Source organism: Corvus hawaiiensis, chromosome 9 (assembly GCF_020740725.1).
Source record: "Corvus hawaiiensis isolate bCorHaw1 chromosome 9, bCorHaw1.pri.cur, whole genome shotgun sequence".
Classification (NCBI taxonomy): domain Eukaryota; kingdom Metazoa; phylum Chordata; class Aves; order Passeriformes; family Corvidae; genus Corvus; species Corvus hawaiiensis.
The window spans coordinates 10330732-10355552 of NC_063221.1; the positions used below are offsets into that span (position 1 = coordinate 10330732).

A 24821-nucleotide genomic window follows, 5' to 3' on the forward strand; every position below is an offset into this window, starting at 1 on the left:
TCCACCACTCTCCCTGTCCTCTCCGTGATAGGTGAGGCACACCCAGGGTCACAGGCAGTTTGCATGAGCATCTCATACACATTGTACAAATTAATTAGAAATTACTGTTCTTGGAGTGACAACACACCTCAAGTTGTTGATTTAAAATTTAGCAGTATTTTCTACTACAGGAGTTTAATGCTGATCACTGCAAACCTTACATTTGAAGCTATTTGATTTTGCTTACCCAGCTTCTGTATGCTGTAACGTTGCCAATTAATTGTTACTTCATTAAGACTCTTGTTCTCTCAAAAACGCCCCCCTTAGTTATTTCCCCAAGTAGACACACCTGTGTCTACCCTGAAGACAGTCTGCAGGGTCAGGAGTAGTTTTAGGAGCTTGGTAGCCCTATTTGCCTTCTTGCCCCCAGTATCTTTCATTGGTCCTCTGAAACCTTTTCCCTTCTACTTCATCCATGCTCAGTCCACAATTTACTGTCCACAGTCCTCTCATTCCACCTCCTCCTTCTTCCTGTTCTTCCATCCAAATTTTAAGACAATTTCCTGTCCCTTCTTCAACAGTTCCTTTCCTCTAGTTCCTTGCAGATTTCACCCTTTCTTTCTTCCTCCATGGACTACACAGTTTCACTATTTGACTTGAAAACACTGAGGAAATGGCACACTGTTCCCCCCGTGGGGTTTTTTCTTAGCTCTAATTCCCCACACGGACCTTTGCTTTCAACACATCTTTCTTCTTTACACTCTCCCCATCTGGAATTGTAACTCAGACTCTGGACTACTACTCTTAAAGTTATCATTTCATGACTTTGAGAAATCTGTCTTTTGAGATGTTTACCTTTCCTCTCCTCTTGAATTATTTCATTGACTTTCTGTCTACTTCCAGTATTGCACAGTAGGGTAGCCAACAAATACCAAGGCTTTCATAAATAAACTCTGCAGCACTGCCTAAATGCCACATGGCCATCTCAGTGTTGGTGCTATGGCCCTTAAAAGATACTTCTTCCTCAAGCCCAACAGAAACTTAATGGTGACCACTTGTGAAAATATCCACTGTATGTTCAAAATAGGTGGACGGCAGTGATGGAGTTGAGTGACTCCTACCCCAACACTTAACGTGTGATGTTATTTCTCTGTAGATTTTATTTTAATAAGTTTTGATTCAGTTTGCTCCCCATTTAACACTTTTCTCTTACAAAGCAAGCAGTAAACACAACGAGGGACATTGTCATGGAGATTATCCAGATAAAGATAGAAACAGGTGTTCAGATAAATAACAGCCTTAAACTGTTCTGGTGGATTTTGTTATGTCTAAAGAATTGCATGAATAAAAATCTTAGAGACTCATTGCTTACTTTAGATACAGGTCCACATATAAACAAATACCTGTGAATGAAATGTGCCATCTTTGCTTCTTTTTTGGTTTGGTTGGTTTGGGGTTTTTTGGTGTAAGTGTAGTGGTCCAGAGCTTAAACCAGCAAAAGACACTGTGTGAACTTAGGTCTCACATTTAGTGAGAGAAAGGATAAGCCCATGTCTTGACCTTAAGCAAATGCTGAGCAAACTCTGCTCTTTAGTCCCTTGCAAGTGACTCGAGTCTGATTACCACAGAAATTCAAATCACTATTCACTTAAACTCCGCTTCTCATCTGTAAGACAAATGTCTCTGACTGTTCTGTTACTCCTCTTCTGTAAGTTATCTTTTAGTTCCCATTTTTCAGGATTTAATCTTTTCAAATACAGCAAATAGAACAAAGCTGAGAGCTGTCTGTACATGGTATCCTCACAGATTACATGGCTAATCCCAGTTTTATTTTTACTTTGAAATTAAGAGATTTGGTTTTCTGAAAACGCAACAGAAGGGAGAATTAAAAAAGCAGATGGATAGAAAAATCAAAAAAAGGAACAAAAAACTTTGTGGGTGAATCCCAATCTGTCATTTTTTAAGTATCACATGACCAAGTGTAAAATATAATTTTAAATATGACTCGTTAATATGTTACCTGAAACCAGAACCCTCTTCCTAGTAGATTTTATACCATGCACACTGAGATTAATGGAATATTCTATTCATTTAGAGCTGAGTAAAATAATCAAATAATAAAAATATTCAAACTATTTTCCTATTGCTTTAAGCATTTAATTAGTATTTTTCTCCCAAAATGAAGGTAATTTTCTGTCTATTTCAACTGTACAATTTTATGTAAAACTGGAAGGTCAATGTGAGATTCTGTAGAGCATACCTAGATATTGACTCTAATACAATTCTACAGCTTTTAATTGTCACCATCTTGTTCTATTATTACTTCTGTTTGCTGGCTTTTCTTCTTTTGTTCTTTTTTACTGTATAATGGTAGTTATACTTGGCAGTCTTCAATTATAGCCAACAATTTATTCAGTGTTTCCTGAAACAAATGCACAGTATAATTATATCAAGTCAGAAAAACAAATTTCAAAGGTTTTTGGGTTTTGGTTTGGGTTTTTTTCCTAACTCAAACATTGGGATTTAGTAAATTAATCTACATTTTACCAATGACACAGTAAATTATAGGGGAGTATTAGCTGCACCTGCTCAAAAGGAAATGGAACTTTATGAAAAATGGTCTTAAACTACAGCATTCAGTGTGAATTGACGTGATCTTGTAGGGAGCCTTACTCACTGATTAACATTTCATAAGGAGAGGTTTCAGAAATGCTGTGTTCTAAGATAGAAATGCCAACATGTCATGTCAAAAACATGTCCTCTTTTTCCCTCTGAAAATTTTTTTGTTCAATGAGGTAATTATATTTTATATTTCCTTTACTGTTCTGTAAGTAGAATATAGACTCAGTTTTGCAGGAAAATGCATTCATCAACCTAAATATAGTTTTGTTTTCACTTGAATTTTGGTACTATCTGGGGGTTTTGACCCAATTAAAACAGAATGTGCCTTCTGTATTTCCTGTGATGTGATAATAACATGATGCCTCAAAACTTGACTCACACAATTCCCTCACAAACAGTTCACTCTGCTATAGAAAAGCCTTGCAGATAAAATTCTTCTCCCATGAAAGTTTGGTCTACAACTCACCCGTGCCCATTCTGCAAAGGCAATCCAGGTATGAGCTACATTTTCAGAAACCAGTGGACTTACTGCCAAGTCACAGGAAAATAAGCAGTGAAATTCCTGAGAAACAGTAACCTTCAAATATTTAGACTTTACTTAACCTGAATGCAGTTTCAGTCTCCAGTGCTCTCATCTGTAGTCTGTGTGTGCATCTCCACACCTGTGATACACACATCTTTGATTCCCTGATTATTTGACCTCTTGGCTGTCTCCTTCAGCTCAGGAGATGTGAAGGAAGAAAAGTGCTCATTTTCACTCCCTGTTACCACCTTTGCCACTTACTCCTTTCCTCCCATCCCTAATCCTCACAACTTCCTCTTGCCACCCCCCAGCTGTCACCACAGTTTGCTTTGTCACCTCCTCATCCCCTCCGGAGAGGGAAATGATGAGTGTGGAGTAAGTGCCAAAGCTGCTCTCCAGGGCCCTCTGCAGCAGACTCGCTCAGAGCAGCTCATACAGCACAAACAAGGCTGGCTGAGTTTTGTGCTATGTGGAAGGTAAACCCTTGTACATTTCTACGTAGCAATGTAAACATGTTTATTTATATAGGACTGACAAGTTAAGATTATTGTACTTCCACAGAAATTGCCTGAAAACTGCGCTTGACAGGTGCCTTGTAGTGCAACAGAGTGTAAATAAAAGTCTGACAGTCCAAATCACTATTGCCATAGTAATCTACAAAGGCCAAAATGATAGCACTTATTATTTCTACAATTGTGTCTTTAAGAAAACCCCCACAACTAGAACATAAACAAACAGAAACATAAAAACATGAGAAACAATTGTTACAAAGGAGTCATTGAGAGCAACCACCACAAAAAAGCTTAAACACAGGTTGGAGGAAGCAGTAGTAAAGCCTCAAGATGGGCCAATTAAAAGCAGCTGCTCGGGATTTCAGTGTCTGTAGTAGCAAGTATACAATGTCATCGGGCTCAGGCTGCTGGAAAAGAGGGGCACAAAATTCCCATTCTCTTGCAGCCCGCAGAGCACCAAAGAGCAGTCCTGAAAGCAGGACAGGGCCAAGCCTTGGGCTTTGGTTTGAGCTCGCTATTAGAGAGCTGCTCTCAGAGTCTGGCAATGCAGAGGGGTTCAGGACATGAGGTATATCAGTATGATGGATAAACCTGCAGGCAAGGGTATACACAACTTGGAAAATATGTATGTGTGTGTGTTCAGCATGGAGTCTTTTACAAGCGTAGATTTAGGATCTCTGCAGAAGCAGAAAAATCATTAAGGAATAATCAGCTGCAAGCCTTCACTTAATCATCTGTTTGATATCTACCAGGCTTTCAGGACAGTCATCTTGGCAGTTTTTAGTTTACAGATGCAGTAGCTGTTTGATTTACGTTTGGAAGTAGACAGTTGTTTATTTATGAACACGTAGTTCACTGCTCTCAACAATGCAACTGCTTGCCAGCCATCATTAAATCTATCAGTACTGACCAACCAACACTTGATTTGCTTATTACCAGATAAACCACCAGTACAGATTTGTGTACAAACCAGACAGAAACTCAAAATCACCCAAATCAGGTTGTGCTGACTGTTGGCAGACAGCAGTAAACACATTGTCAAGTTAGGATGTTGTTTTATGACCAGTGGAAGAAGCTGCCATCTGTACAAGTGAGGGAGAGTGTCTCTTCTCACACCCTTACAAATGGGTGATTCCTGGATTAGTCTGAGTGGGACTTTGCACTAATTGGAGACTGCTTATATTCTTTCCTTTGGAGATTTTCAGTCAGATCAGTTTGTTGATCAGAATTATCTTCATCGCTGTGATTATTACACCTAATGCAGAGGCACAAGCAGAAGCACTCTGAGACAGAGTGGAAAAGGCAGGCCCTTAGTGCACTTGCAGTGTTTGACTTAGGGCGATTGCAATCTCTTTCTATTGGTATAAAAGCAGGGATTTGCTGCCACAATTTAATGGACCAATTCTTAGATGTCCAAGTAAACATCTATGTCCAAGTAAACAAAATAATGGGAAGAATGGGTGGGTGGGGAGACACCAACCAAAAGCTCTGCTCTACAATTGTTGTGGGCGATGTTCATGGAACTGCATTCGTAACTGTGATCACAGAGGTAGTTTATGCAGAACATATCATCTTGGTACTTGACCATGCTAATAATCAGGTACACCCAGGTCCTTGGGCTGCCCCTAAAAGTTGGGTACTGGCTTATAGGGATGAGTTTCTTCTACACTTCGGAGCCAGGAGGACGCCACCTCTACAGTTGGTGTATCCGTTTGCGGATAACACAGTGCTACCAAGCTGCTGGAATATGATGCAGGGGCACCTTGAACCACCATCCTCCACATGGCAAGTGCACAAGGGACATCCTCTGGATCTTTAGAGACAGTGTCATTCTTTAGATCACTGTACACAACTTCCAGCACTGCTAATTCTCTCAAGTACTGGATACCTTCATCTGCATTGGTCCACTTCCCTGGGGATTTCACAAGATCTTCCTCACATGGGTATCTTGCCCTCACACTTGAGAGAAGCCATTTCCAAAGGCTGCAAATTGCTCCTTCAAAAGCCCTTTTCACAAACACAAGTTACACCTGTCTAAGATGCTACAGGTGTTTCTCTGCAACCTTTCCTTAATAAATAAATAATGTTAACTAATAAACAAAATGTTAACTAATACCAAAGTTCCAGAGCACATTTTAGCACTTCAGAACACAGCATCAGAACCACTTGGGTACTACTGGGAAAATGCTGATGATTTGTTTCAATAATAACTATATTGATGGCAAGAACATAACTGAGATAAAATGGAAATGTGTGGAAATGAGATGTGTGTTGATGGAGGGAAATGTTGAAAAAGGGACTATACCAGAATGAGGCTATATTAAAATAAGCAACAGTGTGTTACTTGCTCTGCTCTTACATTATTTTCTCTTATCACTTACCACTGTCTGCTAAATAAATGACCAAACAGACCAGTTCAATCTGCCAAGTAACAGACTAAGTCTGCCTTTGTGCAGACACTCTTCAATTTTAAAAGAAACCTAATTGAGCAAAAACAAATCTGGCTGGCCAAAAAAAAAGAGTATATACTGTAAGAGCTTTCACCCTTTTAACAATGGCAGTTAGAAAACTTAGAATCTTAAATTTCAGCTGTATAAATTTACACCATCTACTGAAACAGCATTATACACTGCTAGCTTACTAAAATAAAGCATACTATAATCCCCTATTTCAAATTGTAGTGTTTATAAAATCAAAATTGATCCTTTTACAAGCATAGTCAGAAGTGCAAGTCAGATGTACAAGTAAGAAGATGCACAAACGCAGTATTCCCAAAAGGAGGCCTTCACAGGTCATATTTTTGTGCTAAACTGATTCTGGGGAAGTTGCAGTTACCGAGAGTCAATAGCTAAATCCCCTGTCCCACCCTGCTGCACAAAAATGTGTCTACACATGAAGGCTATCAAGCCACTGTTCTGTCGAGAGGAAGGCTGTGTTGCATTTATTGCTGTAATCTTGGCCATTTTTCCTACATTCATTCTTCCATTTTCATGTTTGCTGTCTTCAAACGTTTTTAAAAATCAAAACCGTCTAACAGTGTCTCTTGAGTATCATATATCTTCCAAGATTAAGGGTAGTTCAGTACCCTGAATTTTTCATTGTTCCATTCATATTTGATCTATGCATCCTGGTCCTGTGCCTCATCTACTTGCTGCACACTGCTTGACTTCTGCCCCACTCTTTTTGAGAGGGGAATCCTATGCTGCTCTGTTTCTCTACAGTGACTAGGCTCCAATGCCAGACACTGAGTTGACATATTTTTTAACCACACAATTACAGATAAGAGTAAAGTTAAAAATAGCAGGTAAATAAAACACAGCAAAAGGCGAACTGAAATAGTCTCATAATGTGTATCAAGAATGACAAAAATACTAGTACTAGTTAGCATGTCAACAAGACATGAAAAAAGAGTAAATGCCACCCATGCCAAGATCTACAAGTTGGATTTAGCCTGGGAACAAACTAAGAATGAAGCAAATGACAGATATAAATAGACTATGAGCTGTAGCACTCTGCTCCATTATGAGATAATTGGAAGAGATAGATAAGGGGGAAGTCTAAAGTGAACATCATGTACTAAAATTTTTATAAGGCATTTCAAAAGGTTCTCTGGAGATTGATACTGAAGGTAAAAAATCACATGCTCATACAAAGGAAAAGAAGTGAACAATCCAAAAAAGTAAAATAAACATGTTATGATATAATATAAAGTGAGGGCCTATCCTCAGAGAACACTTTTTTTAAAGAAAGGACAGTAAAAATACTGTAGAAACTGTAGAAACATGCCATTTTTTCACATTTTTAATATAATAAATCAGCTTAAAAGTCAGAGGAAAAGAACCTACTGAATAAGAAGGTAACAACTTGAATAAAAATATAGTACAAAACCCTTTTTCATAGAGGAATGTACAGATAGAACAGATAGACTTCTAATAAAATAAAACAGGTAACTTATTGACACAGCAAAGCAGAGCCAGTTGCACCTATAAAGCAGAAATAGACTAAGCAAGGTAAAATCAATCTTTATTTCCCTTGAAACCAGACACTAAGAACACTAAATCAACAGCATTCAATAAATATTTTTCAAATTATATACATCTACTTAGTTGTACACAAAGGAATTATAAATCCCTATACTTTACTCTCTTTCTATGTTGTGGCTATATTAATTGCTTAGGTAAAAATGTGTTCATCAATATTTATTAACCAGACTCTGACCTCTGTACATCTGGTCATAGAGAAGCTAAAAAGAAGACCCATACACATTTCTCCATAAGTAGACGTATATACTGCTCCATTAAATGAGATTTTTGCTGTTTGTCTCACCACAGGCTAAGAATTCATGTCTCATAAAGCAGGAGCAAAGTTAAGAACTTTGATTTGTGCTCACTTTTCAATCTTCATCCCTTTGTTACAAGGAAATTAGTCTACTTCAGTAACTTTTCAAGCTCAGGTTTCCTGGTACTCTACTGCATTCACCCTTTCCTAGGATTTTATCTTGTAATGCAAATGGAGGGTATATATTTTTAACAAGGAAAGGGAAAAGAAGTATGAACAATTTCCAGGATTGTGCAACTTGGAAAATCAAAGAGTTCCAAGGCCTTTAATAAATTTTTCCCCCTTTCTAATAGCTCTAAGTGCATGTCTACATCTTCCCCTCCTGGTACCTCTGTGACTGAACAAAGGGTCTGAAATTTCATTGTTACAATTGGACATCTGAGAAATTACCTGAAAGGCAATGCAAAACTTAAACCTTGTAGTTTACCAACTTCATTGGAAGACCAGGAGGACAATGGTATTGTTGCTTTCTACCTTTTATACATCTGATCCACTCATATTATCATAGGTACTAAGAGAAAACATGCCCTTCTCTTGCATGTCTTTGATTCAAATTCCTGCTGTAGCCTGGGCTTCTCGCATTGTCTGTGGTCACTTGCTTATTTCAGCACTCTATTCTTCAACTCTAAAAGGTTTCCACAAAAACTACAAATAGATAAAAGTTATAAAATCATGCTTTCATAAACACTAAAATGTGAATGAAACAGTCTCAGTTAAAATGACGGGAGTGTAAAATGCCTTGTCTTCAAAATGCTCCAGATTCTTAGCACTAATGAAGCCATGTAATAATGGTTGACTTGGGGGAATTTGATGAGAAAGCTGTAGCCCATTCAGCCTAGACTCAGAGATTAAATAAATTAGTCTACCTGCAGTTTTGGGGGGTTTTTTCACAGAATTTTTTTTTTTTTTTTTCAATTCTGCACAGTTGAAAAGGAAATCAGCATAATTTGTCAATAGAATAATTTTGTTCCAGTTGACTGTATTGAACTATTTCTCCTCTGGAAATGGAAAAGTATATCTCAGAGATATTCAAATATACTGTAAAATAGCATTCCTACTGTATCTATGGGGTCTGTTTATGCCAGTATTTCAGCATTTATCCAGCAATCCCACTTACACTGCCATATAATGCATGAGATGATCGAATACAGACGGGAAATTTTCTATACTCTATTATGGCTTTAAAAATCACCAAATTTTCAATGAAGCTACTGAATTAACTTTAAACACATATGACTACTTTTTTTTTTATTCTGAAGATCAACTTGGCATGTAATTTGATTTTTTATGCTTATCTTTGTAACATCTTATCAAAATCTCAGCCAGACTTCAGAGTAAGATTTAGATCTTCTGTCTATGGTTAGAGAGCTACGTAGTAATTTATGAGAGACTTCCTTGTAAGGTTAATGAGAGCAAAACTTCCTCTTGGCTACCTAAATGCCACCTACTTTAATGCTAGCTGATGATAAATTGCATTTTAAAGTAAAGCTTTACACACAAAAAAATATTGTTTTGGTTAATTATTTGGCACTGTAAACTTCAGCCTGGGGTACTTTCCAAATTAAATTAAATTAAATTAAAAGAAATATTGGATATGCTTTGGTTCTTAATATAATTAGTTTCACAGACTCCTGATCCTCCAAATTAGCCAGTTTACATTCTCTTGAAATAATAGCTGAAATAGGCCCTGGTGCTAAGATTTACAAGAAAACTAAGTGCTACAATATGCAGTTATCATTTTTGCATCTGCTTGTTGTATAGCAGCGTATTTGTAAAGAAGCTGTATTTACAGAAGCACCCAAAGCATCTCCATCCTTAAAATATTGAATAACAACAAATTACCATATTCTTTTCAATATTTTGACTGATACACGTCTTATCTGTGAACCTCTCTAATCTCCTAGAATATTTTTAGATTGTCAAACACTGGCGGCTAAGCTGTCACCTGAAATCTCTATTTAGGAACTGACAGTATGCACTGCCATTTAAAATATATAAAATAAGAGGGGTACACTGACAGAATGCCCCATGAACCTCAATATAATGTAGCACAGAATGGGACCCAATAATTACTAGTTATACATACATCCCAACTCTGTAGGGGCTGAAAATGTAATCATGCATTTATCATGACTCATTTACCAAACTGAGACTTAGCGTAATAAACTATTATTTCACATTTGATAGTGAAAAATCAGCATATGAACTTACAGGACTTCTATTTCTATTGTGTTTCCATTTTACCTATTATGCCTATATTTATTCTAGTGATAGGGGCAATTGGAGCTAGCTTTGAGCTTTCCATATACTGGAAAACCTCTGCAGTTACATCTCGTGCCTTAAAAACTTACACTGGATCGAGGTGCAATAAATAAAGTTGCTCAGAAGCCATGACACTGTATTGCCTGGTACTTTAATGGAAAAAAACCTCTTCTACTAAAACTGAGATCCATAAATACTCCTGTTGAAATGAGCAGGACTCCTCAGAAGGTGGTGTTCAATACGAAAAAATGAAAGTCTCTCTGCAAATTACTTAAAAGGAAGTTTGTATGTGTCCCAATCCTCCATAGCTGTCAGGACACTTTCTGGCTAACTTTCTTCATGTAGATTTAGTGGGTTTACAGTATTTAAATGACACCTAGGGAATACGTGTCTGGCCAAAACAATAATGTACACTAGTGATGGAGAATTTGTACAAATGCACTTTAGGTGGCATGGCAATCTCACAGATGCAACACCGGTGTTTGTCTCCCACAGTATCGTTTCAACTAGGAACCTGTTGAAGTGAACCTGAAGGTGTGATTAGGAGAAGAGGAGAGCATGGCAAATAAGGAACAGAGCTGCTATTTGGGTTTTTTATTTATCTTTAAGAAAAAACACCCAAAACAATACACAATGAAGCTTAATTTTTATAGCTCTTTCTTGATTCTAGTCATAACCAGCAGTATTCCCAAAGGAGAAATATCACTAGTTAGTAATAGCACTCTTACAGGTAATGATATGACATTTACTATTTTTAGAGGTTTTAGTTACTAAAAATATTACACCATTATTTTTTGGACTGTATTCCAAAATTATGTACTGACCATTGTCACAAAACACACATGAGTGTGTGAATAACATTACATCAGATCACTTAAACTAAATTTGTGTGTTTATTTCTTCTCCAAGCTACATTTTTCCTTCTAGTAGGAAAGGATTAGGTAGGATGCAAGACTATGACAAAGGCAATACATAAAGTTAGTTTAAAACTTCAGTCTTTTTTTTCTGTACTCTGCTCAATTCCCCACCTGTCCACAGGTTTACTTAGATTAACAATATTTATTACAAGGCAAGAAATTATGGGAACCATGCCTGATCTGGAAGGAAAAAAGTCATAAAAAGTCAAACAAAATTTGCCAGGAACTTCCCACAGATACCTTAACAAGCCTAGAAAGAACTTTTCTGAGATTCCATTTATAGCTGAAGTGTTAAAAAGTGAAAAAGAAAAAAAAAATTATACTGCATATGCTTTTTACACATGCCCAGGAGCAGGGTAACTTTATAAAAAGGAGTGTCTTTTTAAAGTTACATATTGAGACAGTCCACATATGCAATCTGGAAACACTTAGACAACGCCCCAAAATATGCCATTAGAATGCCAACAACTCTGAGAAGTAACACAGGGCTGAATATCAGATTACAGCCATTTTCCTGAAATTATGGGAGCTGTGTATACTTCCAGTCTCCCACAAGCACACATTTACCAGCTACACAAAAGGCAAGGATTTAGCAGATAAATACAAAGAGAAGGAGCATTCAGGCAAAGCCTCAGGAAAAGACATGAACCAAAAGCCCCATACTTGACAGGAGGTGTCTCTCCTGACGCTTCCCACAGAGGAAAGGTTGTGGAGACTCCATTTCCTCTCCCCCCAAATCAACAGGAGAAGAGTGCTGATGACATTTCCTGCTGATGACTCCTTCCAAAAGAATTGCACCTTGATACATATCTGTCTTCATTCTCTAGTATTTAAAGCTGCTTTGGCTCCAATGTTGACATCCAGATGGAGGATAAAATATGTAGGGTTTCTGAAGTAATACTTGCAGCTTAACATACACATACAGTGCAATATATCTAACAGTGGATTGGAGTTGATTCCTTCCTTTCAAATGCAGCCTGATGCAAAGATATGATTATTGTTTTACACAGAAAAAAATTACTAAATTTTCATATAAATTATAAATGTCTCATTAAGGAGTGGCAATGATTCAAGAAGTCTGAACGCATAATTGAACAAGTGCTTTAAAAGTCATTATTATCTCTAAAATGTCACCTGTCTGATACTGTTCTCTCCACAGCTAACAGGGTACATATAATTACTGACTTCATATAAATCTCAGTCTCCTTACTCAGAGCGAGCTATTACACTTCCTGATTAATCATAAGGCATGGTTTTAATTATCTCTTCATTAGTTTAAGAAAAATTTAAAATATCAAGTTTCACAATATTTTAAAAGTTTAATTCTGTCATCTTTATTCATATTAAATAACACTTAGTACTCTCTGAAGTAAAATGCTGTCCATCAGTTTTATCGCTGGCAGAATAGTTTGCCCAGTGTTTAATTTTTCAGAATAACGCCAAGCTTTGAAAATGTGCCTTGTGTGTGTTTAGAAAATCATTTAGCAAGTGCCTTCAGAATACTGGCTTGGTCAATGTAAACACTATTTTTTCCCCTTTAAACATAACTTCCAAAATGAATGCAGAAATTTCAGATCTTACCAGTTTTTTTGACAGGTTATTTAAGTTCTCTTTAGTTAACTGTATTGGTGAGGTGGGTCAGGACAGGTGTTGTTCTGTCATCTTGTTTTCAAGTCTTATATAGATCTTAACACTGATCAGATTTAGGTGGAATATATGGATACAACGAGGAGAGGTGTGTGTTCATGGACTGAACTGGCTGTATGGATGCCAGGAGGTCTGAAAGCCAATTCTCCAATGTTTAAGGTGATACAAGGAAGCACAGCAGTATTCCCAGTATTCCCAGCTCTCTCCATCTGGCCATTTTTGTCACTGTAAAGTGGCTCTGCCATCTTAGAAAGGAAAGGAATTTCTAAATGCTCAGTTCAGCTTAGCCTGAAGTCAAGTAGCAGCAGGTTGCTACACAACCCCACTGCCTTAGAAGAAGACATTCACCTCCTAATCTTGGTAATGGTGACCTTCTAACAGCTCACTCTTATCTGAAATTAGGAGCAAAACCTGAGGTCTTCCACAACAGTCTCAGACCAGCCCATGCTATATCCCAGCAGACTGCCTTTTAGAGGCTCCTGAAATTTTCCTCTCTCCTACACAAGGAGAGGTACTTCAGAGGTACTACCTCCATAATCTGAAACATTCCCAGAAGCCAGCCTTGTTCTTCCTACACAAAATGCTCTGCCAACACCACACTGAAATCACAACATTCTGAATCACCAGCTGAGCTGGTCACAAACAGTGACTGCCACAATTAATTGTCTTAAATGGATTCATAATGTTAGCATGAATTTAACTCACTTTGTTGTTATTCTCTGAACTCAAACTGTGGTCTGTGAACTGCCAAAAAATAGAAAAAAAATGAAGAAAAAACTAATCAAGACTTTTAAATTAATTCAGTGCATTTTGAATGTTGTTTGTATCATTTTAGCTAAATTGTAATTTTCATGCAATCTGCGGTCAGTGCCAGTAAAAAAATAAATGATCATGTGGGTCACAGTTTGAATGCAGTTTGTAAATGAAGTCCTCAGTGTCAATGAGACACATGATATCTGCCACTGCTCTTGTGAGATTAAGCTCCACTTTTATGATACTTTTAGGTGGGTGAAAAATCTACCTGGATTTTGATGGTCTTTATAAAATCAGGTTGACTAATCAACATCTGCACATTTCAGAGTAGTTTGCTCCACTTTTTGTGTTTGTATTATGTTCTTTGAATTACTACTGAGAGAGCAAAACAGTAATTAAAGACTGGACATTAGCTACAAAAACGGCTTTTCAAAAGATATTTGTTAAACTGACTAAATCCCTTTGAACAAAGATCAAATTTTAGATTGCTGTACACAGTGAAAACATAGCTTGCTCACTTCTCAAAAGGGTACATTCAGCTAAATATAGAGCTTAGCCTTTAGTCCTCTGTTAGAGCTGTCTCTGCTCCATGGTGAGAACCACAGGGCAACAGTGATAAGTGACCAGTGCCCTCAGCTCCTTTGAGTTTGGTGTGAAGATGAGTAAGTAAATCCCATTCCAGGGTCAGGGAATGTTGTGTATTAACAGGTGTTATTCAGAAGCAACAAACATAACCACAGTTTTCAACTTGCAGTGCAGCTTGTTGGGTTTTTTCCCATTGGCATTTGGGTCAGATTAGGTTTGGTAACCCTGGTTTCGTGTGTACTGCAGTTTTCTTTAGCCACAAGGGCAAGAGAAAACAAAGCGATAAAAGCGTAAAATCTCTAGAACGTTTTTGGTTATTTGGAACAATAAATGAGAGAGGCTGTTTTATAATGTTTACTCCCTATTAAATATTTTAACAATCACTATACTATGAAGGAGCTGTGTACCTTTAAGCTACAAATACAGTAAATGCCATTAACTTTAACATCATAGAAAGCTAAAGGGCAAAACTCTTTTCTTTACAAAACGCCAAAGGGGTTTGACTCAGGCTACAGAACCTAGGAGGGAGGGCCAGACCTAACCCATAGTGAGGCCTGTTGCTCAAACTGTGTCATTGTCCCTGCCAGGCACATGACCCTCGTGCTGGCTGTTGGAGATGCAGTTATTAATAGCTAAACCTGGCAGGAGACTTGTCACACCCAGGCACAGGGGTAGGCAGAGTCTTCTCCTTTTTGCTAACTCAGTAGGTAACTTGCACTGATCTTAACCTAATGCCTTCCTTCCACACCTTCCATAGCTTGGTACTTGGCAAGGCAGGCACAGAGATGACAGACTTGGCAACCTGCTTTCCACCACAAAAGTACAGCACTTCCCAACAGATATCTCCATAAGTGGAGGCAGGATTTGCCCCTTGAGATACTTCTGAGTAAATAATAATATCACTGTTTTTATCCGTGAGAATAAACACTGGGTTTTGTCTCCTAATGACTGTTTCTGTTTTATTGCTACTTCCCACCAGGAAGTTGACTGCTAACATAATTAGCAGATGATTGCACGGGGGAGGCTGAAATCTTTAACAGCTGTTTTAAGGCATTCTGCACCAAATTTTCTATGCTGCAGAACATTTACAGCTCCTGAACGGCATTCTCTCCAATGACACAGATTATGGGACCATGGAATGGAGGCCTTCAGGAAGGACTTAACTTGTTCGTTTACTTGTAAAAAAAAGTGAAGAATCCACATTTAAAGTGTTTAGTGGATTAGTACAAGCACCTAGGCATACTGTGTCAGAATTCAGGTAAGATAAAGATCACCTTTAATTGCGAAGTCTAGAAACTGAATGTATAGTGCAGAAATGGTTAGCAGATTTATTTTACAACTTTACTCTTTCTATAAAAGAAAGTGCAGACAGTTCTGGTGCTCCAAGTGATCTACTTCTTTGTTACAGGATAAAGGGGAGACAACATGAATCAATGTCACCATTTGTTATAGAAGAGTCATTCTGAAAGAAAGGCATAGTGCAGCACAGGGCTTACTATTATAAAATAAATAGTCTTAATCATTGGATGTGATAGAATAATGTTCATAAAATTAGGAGGGAAAGAACTGCTTTTGCTCCCCATGGAGTATTATAGAGTCTGCCAGATGTAAAGTAGTATGTGTCAAGTTGTAGAAGGAAAAATAAGAGCTTTAGCAATAAGTCTATAATTAAGTAATGATTGAAGTACCAAGTACATTTACAAACTGTGCATCATGTTGTCCCAGGGGAGGAAAACTGCTTGGTCTGTAAGAGTTTTCAAGATGAGACACTTAAGGGGTTTGTGCAGGTTAAAACTTCTGCTGGGATATGCTACCAAAGTCTTCTTTGGACAGATCAGTCATAACAGCACTGAAATGTTACCTTTTTCTTTCCACGTCCTTCCCCAATTCCACACTGTGTGCTGGTTCAAGTGGAATATAGAAACATAAAAACAACATATTTTGGCCTCTGTCGTTGTTGCAAGAAATATAGTAAAACACAAATTAGAATGAGGATGATGGCACTCCCTTCTACAAAGCAGTACTTCCTCTCCCTTACACACAGGTGTTTTATCTCAAACAGGGACCATCTTAAGATAAATTTAGAATGATGGTGAGTATGGAGATATATAAACAGTTTATTTATCTGGGACTGTACTCCTAAACCTGCCACATGAGTGTAAACTCTGGTCTCTTGGTGTGGCAAATGCACCAGTTTTACAAACGTCAATATTTCTCTTCAATCTCTTTTTTTAAGCAGTGAGAAAGGGCTTGGCCTGTACATGAAGCAAGTTTTTTCAGGGTTTAGGGCAACCTAAACTTTCCAACTACTACTATGCAAAGTCTCACTGCAGAAATAGAAACACTTCCTCTTAGAGAATTAGACTGTTAAGATCTTGAGCAATTTCAATCAAAATCAAGCTTTTACAATAGAGTTTAGGCTTCTAAATCTCTTTATGGGTTTTAAAAATGTAGTTACAAGGGCAAATCAAAATAAACTTGACAATATCTGCTCAAGTCCTTTTATTTGTAGCCTCTGTTAAATGAAAGAATTCCTGTAAGTTAACATGTTTTCTAAAATGAGGAGGCCAAATTGACTGAAGTGTTTCTTGAAGGAAAGAGGAGGATTATTTTGAAGAAACTGTAATAGAATTTTCTTTTGAGGAAATTATAATAGAATTTTTATCCAAGTTGAATCTAGACTCAGTTATTTTAAATCACTTGAATCAGAAACATGTGGGCTTTTCATCCACTTTTAGTTTAACAATCTCAGGTGATTTCCAAAAGGAAAGGCAAAGGGAGGGCTTTACTCACTAATTCACACTGTGACAAATGACTGTTAAAGTGCCTTCTGAGATTTACAGTGGGGAGCTGTTCCTTGAAAGTCACCAGTCAACATGACAGCCAGCAGGATGCAATTGTCCAAGTGATGTGTGGAGGTGTTCTGTATTATGTGAATCTCCTTCCCCTCCAGATAGGTGGTAATGTGCATTTATGCAAAAAGCACACCAGAATGGAAGGCTGATTTTAATTTAATCCTATAAGTACTCAGGGTAAGAACAGTTCTTTCACAAAGGCAAAATTTAGCTCTATAGTTTTAAAATTAAAGTATATACTGTATCAAAATGACTCAAATTTTAATCTCAATACAGGAGCAGGATTTTAAATGAATTTCCAGCACCAGTTAATGTTCTTGTTATATATATATATATCTACAGAATAGAAAAAAATTTACAGAATTGGAAAATGTAAATTTTTGTTCCACAACTGAAAATTGCAAAAATATCTTGCAGCAGCACATAGAAAAGTTATGAAATCTAATGCTTTGAAGGTGGGGGTTGGACTACCCACAAGTTATCTGTTCATATTGTCTCCTTGGACACTCCAACTGCCAAACCATTCCTAGGCACTGCACAGTTCAAGACATTTTTGTCAGAGCAGGCAGAGGAGAATTTGAACAGTTCATCAGAACAAGCAGTCATGCTTCAGTGGTGGGAAACATTCCTGGCTTGCTAGAATTCACTAAAACAAATGCAGGTTTTATATCTTCATAAGCTTCTAAAGAAAGGATTAAATGTCTGGACATAAATGGTTTAAGAAATGTGAGGTAAACTGTGCTCTGCAAGATACTAAAGACCTTAATAAAAAGGCAGTGATATGGACAGAATGCAAATGCTTTTTAATTTTAAACTTAGAACACTTTCTTTACACCTCTAGCATGCTGTGGTTTGGCTGTTTTGAAGCAAGTGGTAACTATTTATGTACACAAAAACCTCTTCATTGTAGCTTTCCCAAACTTACATGGGAACCTAAAATAAACCACCTCTTTTCTCCCCTCCTCTGAAGAAAATTATTTACCAACTTTGAACATATCACCTCTTCACCAGGTAGGGTATTTCCTATTTTCTATTTTTATTTGTGTTGCTCTTCAACACAGCTGGTAAGAATAAGGACCGATGATCAGTAGGATTATGAAACATTTCATTTCATAGTTTACTGTTCCAATCACAATTTAGTGAAACCTGGCTGAATTAACAGGTGAATAACTTGTGCTAATCACTGAGTTCCCCCTTGATTTCTGCTCACTTCTCAGGAGCCAAACTAAAAGGTAAACTGCTTTATGATGGTCAATAAACATCTCAGAATATCCAGCAAATCAAAAAACTCTGTTTCATTTTCAGAGACTTTCAGTAATGAAATAAAATGTAAGATTTGCAAAGAGATATTAGCCATATTTACAAAACTAGTGAGAAAGTCAATGATCCAATCTTCTCCTTACCCTCAGCCCAGCCCCAGGGATATTTACATGGCCAGAGGAAACCTGATCCACTGCCCTGCTTGCCACAGAATTCACCTGCTTGCCACATAGACACGCTCTAACTGGGCTGATCTTTTACATGCTGCCTTGTAGAAGTGTTTTCCATATAAAATGAGTGTAGTGTAAGCATCAAGCTTCATCTCCACGGCTTTCAAAGGGAACTGGGTCCTTTGAAAATCTAGCTTTTCAAAAACCAAAACTGGTTTTAACATCCTTTTTTGGAAAAAAAAACCACTCAGCAAATTCAAGAATGCCAATAAATTATTCAGAGTAGCTTTCTTACTGAACAAAATCATTTGTCAAAGATTCACTATGTTCTTCTGCACACAGCAACTTCTTTTATGAAAAATAATATACAATCCAATTTGGCGGTTTGTGGAAGATGACAGCCCAGAACCCATCTGTTACTGAAGCCAACTGCAAGGCTGGCTATGAATCTAAGCTATGAAAGCAGAATTTCTTGGGGGAGGGGACAGAAATGCAAAAGCAGTAAGGTGGATGTTACTGCATTGAAGAAATGCAGGTAAGGAGCGGATCATGAACTAGATAGCAAAAAAAAAAAAGAGAAGTCTGAGTAAAGCTCCACTATAGGAGAAGTCCCCAAGAAAAAAAAGAAAAAAAATATTAGAAATCAGTCTCCAAACAGGTAGAGATCTAAGAACAAAGCTCCTGAATGAGAGTCCTATTACAATCAACTAAGCATTTTAGCACATGTGCATTTTATAAATTAACAGGAACACTTAAAAGAAAGGGGGGATCAAACACTCATCTTAAAGGAACATAATAATTAAGGTTTCAAAATTGAACTATGATTGTGTCAGAAATGTATCTTTCAACAAAAAGAGAAGAGGTCACATAATTTCCATCGTATTTATTATTAAATACTACCACATGACATATAATGGTGAACTGTGCTATTAAAACTGTGATTTGGAGACACAGAATCCTGGGTGGGTTGTGGCAGATGGGAAGAATAATTCCATCTCCTCTCCACTCTAAAGAACCAACAAGCTTCAGAAAACAAGGAGGTGGACCCTATCAGCAAAAAGCCAGCATTTTTCCAGAAAAGGCATAATGGAAGCAGAAAAGAGATCCCCCAAGGATGAACAGACCAGAAAGATCAAAAAGAGAATGGAACTAAGACAAGACACAGGGTTTGGCTGGTAACAGACCTGAAGTTCACACAGAAGATCACACAGATGGAAAACCCTTAGCATACATCACTGCCAGAGTTGAGAGCAAGTGGAATTAAGAAGTTGCAGTGAACTGGAAACAGGCAGAAAACTTATTTGCAGCATCTCAGCCAAAGGCCAATAACTAAAATGAACTATCTTGACCAAGTGCTATAAGGCTACTTCAACTGTGTTTCACTATTCAGATACTCCTTTCATAGTTAACATCCACTCAACTGAAGAGGTTACAAACAACACCTCTGGCAATATCTATATTGCACACTGCTTAGAATGGAATACAAAGGATATGCTTCAAAACCAGCTAAGAATCATTTACATAAGAGTGCAAAGAAAATAAAGCAGACCAAAATAATATATACTTGTGTAATATCAATCATTGCAAACTAATAAGAAGCTGATCTCAGGGTCCCCATAGGTCTGCAGTCTTTCTCATTCAGTATTTCCTGGAAGTATGGCTAATATTCTAAGTATTCCACTTGATGCTATTTCTATGCAGAATATGCATGCTTTTTCTATAATGGATAGCAGCAATATTCCAACAACATAGGAAGGAATGAATATTTCAGTATTACACATGATAGCCTCCACTTCAGGAAAGTAAGAATCTGGACAGACAAACAAAAGATAATACTCAAGATCTTTATAAGAATGGCTCTTGTTCAGTTACTGGAAAGCTGGTATCCAAAACTACTGCTATGGTAACTTACAGAGCTGGAGGAGAGAATGCTGCTATCACAGCCTCATGTAAAACACAATCTTGCTGGCATTGTGGGGAAACCCCTGCACACCTTCCTGCCACAGCCTCAGCACAGGACAATGCATAAAGATCTAGAAAGCCATTTACATTTTTAAATTTCAGATTGTGCCAGAGAGCTTTCTTGTAATGGTTGTTGGAATATTACTGAAATAATTAAAATTTACTCTTAATTTTCCATCAGTTCTTTGCTGCAGTTTTCAAACGGCAACCATGCACTGGAAGACTTTTATGCTATAATTCTGCTATCAAAATTGTATTAAGGATTATTTATTTTCATTTTTTTAAGTGCACGCAGACCTGAAATAGACAATAGCTAAAAGGATGCTCTGGGTTGTGCAGTTACACTATTTGCTATTTGAGACCAGATCATGCTTCTTCCGCAGAAGGTAACTTCATAAAGTGCAAGTCAAACAACTGGCATCAGGGAAGTGCTTGACAGAAGTTTAAACTAGAGTTGGAAAAAGTGTTAAGCCCCAGAGTGATCCAAAAAGATACACAAAGAATATTTTTACATTTTAGCCATCAAACCCCCAAATAAACAAATAAAGTTGTTACAATAAGAAAGGTTGTGGAGTTTTTTCCTGTTCCAGTAGGAAATAAGATGCAGGTGTAAGATGCTAAATTTTCTAAAATCTCAATGAATACTGTAATCAGAAGTAATGACTACATTACAATACACTTCTAATTTTTTTAAACAGTAAAAGCATGCTTTGCTAAACATACTATTTAACTCTCCATTATGTAGTTACAATGCTGTCATTTCCAACCAACAGCATTCATTTTTGGTGACTATATTAAGATGTCAATAACCATTTCATACCTCTCTGAATAAAAAACATTTGTTTAACTGCTTCAATGTACAGCATATTCTCCTAAACAAAGGCAATAATTAGTTACATATTTGCATGATCTTGTGATTATCAATCAATAAGAATCCATCGTTCTTTAGGAAAGTGTCAAAAATCTGAACAATGTAGAACAGCATTAAAATCAAAGTTTCTGACTGCCAAGTTAAAGATATACTCTGACAATGCAAATATATTGAATTAAAAGCTATCCAGTATATTGCCGAGTTTGCTTTTCTGTCCTTTGACTACAAGAAAGTGTTGGTACAAAGTGGATATGACACATAATTTTGCAAGATGGGATCATGTAATAGTCTATTGAGACACAAGGTTGTATGGTCCAGCAGAGTGGAATGATGCAGGTGCTGTTCATGAACGCTGTTCATTCAACATTTTAAAACTGAACACACATTCCTGGTTTGCTTTTTTCTTTTAATGTAAAGGGCTCTTTGTTTATTATTTTGAAGGACAACATTTGACTTGAAACAAACGCATCTTTTTCTATCGGGTGTACTTAAAGATGCTGACAAATTTGAAAGAATTCATAAAGGAATAAAATAGTGGTAGTTGTGTCTATGCCTAGGATCCCAGCATTAAAAGAAACTGCATGTAAAGAAGCCTGGATACAGGACAGCGAGAGCATCCCGCAATTAGCCTTTGGACAAACAGGAAAAGCATGTTTTGTTTGGGACGTTTCCTCGGCGAACGTTGTCATACGGAGACAATCTCTCACCTGTCCTGCTCCTGCGGTGCTGTGGGGAGGGAAAGGCTCCGCCGTTCGCGGCAGCGCTCCGGAGGCTGCGGGATGCCCCGCGCTCGGCTCGGGGGCACCGGCCCGGCCGGCCCCGGCTACGGGCGGGGCGCGGCACCGCAGCCCTCGGCGGCCGTCGCACCCCGTGCCCGGCAAAGTTTCCCCCGGGGCTGCGCTCCCGCGGGCGGAGGAACCATCCCGGAAGGCTGCCCGGCCCCGCGACCCCGCCGCGGACACCGCGCCCCGCGCTCACCTGTCGTCGCTCTGCCAGCCCTGGTCGCCCAGCAGCAAGTCCCGAAAGCGGTACCGCGGCGGCAGCGGAGGCACCTCGCTGTCCAGGTCCACCATCCTGGCAGGAGCGGGAGACAGGGGGCGGGCAGCGAGGGAGGGGAAACCCCGCCGCGCTGCCCGAGGAGCGGCCGGACCCGCCCGGGCGCGTGGCGAGCAGAGCCCGGCGCGGCAGCAGCGGCGCTGGCCCCGCACAAAGGCGCGGCGGGGCTGTCCCCGCGGTCCCCAGCGGCTCGGGAGAATCTCTCGGCCCCGGGAGCCAAGTCCCGCCCCGGGGGGAGGCAGGTGCCGGCGGGCGGCGGCCTCGGCGGCGGCGCGACCGCCCCCCGCCCACGCCCACCCTCACAGCGAGCGGCGAGCGCGCCGCCGCGGCCGACAACAAAGGGCCGTGCTACGGCCCGGCCGGCGGCACCGCACCGGGCTCGGCAGCCGCCTCGCCCCCGAGCAGCCCCCCCTGCCTCCTCCTGTCCGCCCGGGGCTGCCTCGGGGGTGCTTTTCCGTAGGCCTCGAAACGTGAGAAATGGGTGTTTTACCATAGGTAGCTTCCAGACAGCCCCCTTTAGTGACGGTGGGGTCATCTGAGCGCAGCTGGGGCTGCCACAGCCTCTTCTCCTGCTCCGCGTTAACCAGACACACCTGGTCAGTCCCAGCTCCTCTGCAATGCCCGGTGTGAGAGTGCTAACCGTTCGGTCAGTTTCTGCGTTTGCTTAATTGGGAGCAGCTTAATTGCTGTTGGACGTAGCAGGTGGTGCAGGCCCTGTAAAGAAAACCACTAAGATGTTGAACTATTCCCATGGTTGAGATTTGTAGGTAACGCCTGAAAGTGTGAGACACTCTAAAAGTATTTTAGTTCTATGCTTGACTGATGAAGCACAAAATACCAATATAGTGATTTGATTGAACACACTGTCACTAAGAGTGAATAATGTTTTTAGATTTGCCCTTAAAGGGTCACTTTAATCTAGACTGTCATACTAATCATCTAATGTTCTACTAAACATTTGTAATAAACAGTTTTAGTAAAAACTGACATTACTGCATTTTCTGCAGCCTGTCCTGATTTGCTTTCCTCAATTAAGTCTTCACCTAAACTCTTCAGTTGTAGCAATCGTTTCGTAGAACAAAATTGTGCATAATCTTAACACTGGTCAACATAACCTCAATACAGGTTTAGATTTTGTTGGATCAGGAGCTAAGTGATGAACAAGAATTTATTTCCTAAATGTGGTTTAAATACCATATATTTAATAAGGGGCTTGCATGGATTCAATGGGTGTATTGAAGAGTAAGCCTTGCATTTTCCATTTAGCTGGGTTTCTGTGTGGAAGGTAAGCTAAGTTAAAAGCTGGTGTGGCACATACAGGATCAGTTCAAGCATGGCAGCCTGGAGTGTATCACATGCCCTGCTGAGAATCCAGCTCTGAGCTCCATGCTGTGATGCAAAGAGTTCCTCAGGTAACCAACAGGTAGTTCAATTCAGGACTCAGATTATCTCTGCTGTTGTTACAGTCATTGCATCTTCCCTTGCTTCTTTAGCACAGAGCTCTTAAGCACAGCTTCTGTGGTTGCTGTTTCTTGAAAGAGCTGCAGTGTGGAGTCCCAGGCCCTATAAAACACTGGGATCACTGGAGTATGATGCCTACCCTTTTTCACAGCTTGCTGCACTCAGCATTTACAATGTGCTTCTCAGAAAGCCTTGTTAGGTGAAGCAAAACAGATGCGTGTATGTGGCAAGAGTTCAAAGGTAACTTACTCTTTGCTTTGGCTGATATGGGAAATAAATAAAATAGTGAATTATTCTGCATCCATGTTCTTGCCAGTTTTACCATGCTGTGTCCTGAGGTCAGAGCTCTCTAAAAGTCTAATTAAAAAAAAAAAAGTCCAGGATCTTTCTTTAGAATATTTGTTATGTGCTGCCCACTTTTTTTTTTCTCAGCTGCTCTCCAGTTAAAGGAGCTCTCTCTTGTAAGAAAACAGTGTTTTCTCTCTCTGCCTGGGTCTTTCATCTTACCAGAACTTGAGGTGGGGTGAAGCCTGTATGTTGTAATGTTGTGTTATAAAAGCAAAGCAGCTAGGCTAAGTGCAGTCCTTTTCTGCAGTCTATGAATCGTGGACTGGTTGGGAAATTAATGGTGTTTCTACTCTATCTTCTAGCAGCCTCATTAATTTTTCCACCTGAGTTGATTAATTTAACGTGTTTTCATACTTGAGGAGCTAAGTAGCGGGAGAAGCTTTTGCTCTTTTTCTACCATGGAAATGCACTTCAGACAGGTAATAGCTGACTGGGAAATGAGCAACCTGGTGAGCAGTTGAGCAGAGCTAATAGAAAACAAACTCATTACTGAGACTATAGTCATGCAATTTATACAGATGCTTAATTCTATGCTCCCAAGTAATAGAAACTCTTTGCAATGTAAAATGTGTTTTTACACATACGACAGTATGATGCCTGATCACTGAAAAGCTCTAAGTATATAAAATTGGCAGAAAGGGGGTTTTAGTTAGCTAAATCAAATATTTTGATTAGGAGCTCAAAACACTTGGGAACTTTT

At 38.9% G+C, this 24821-nt stretch overlaps 1 protein-coding gene across 5 annotated transcripts in view; it reads right to left on the reverse strand.

Moving 5' to 3' along the window:
- Positions 1–22463, reverse strand: part of KCNT2 (potassium sodium-activated channel subfamily T member 2) — a 115538-nt gene extending 93075 nt beyond the window's left edge. For all 5 annotated transcript variants that reach the window (XM_048312934.1, XM_048312935.1, XM_048312933.1 and 2 more), the window contains exon 1: positions 22235–22463. In XM_048312934.1, coding sequence (XP_048168891.1) covers positions 22235–22329 — 95 coding nt within the window. In that variant the 5' untranslated portion in view covers positions 22330–22463. The remainder of the gene's footprint in view (positions 1–22234) is intronic.
- Positions 22464–24821: the final 2358 nt, after the last annotated feature.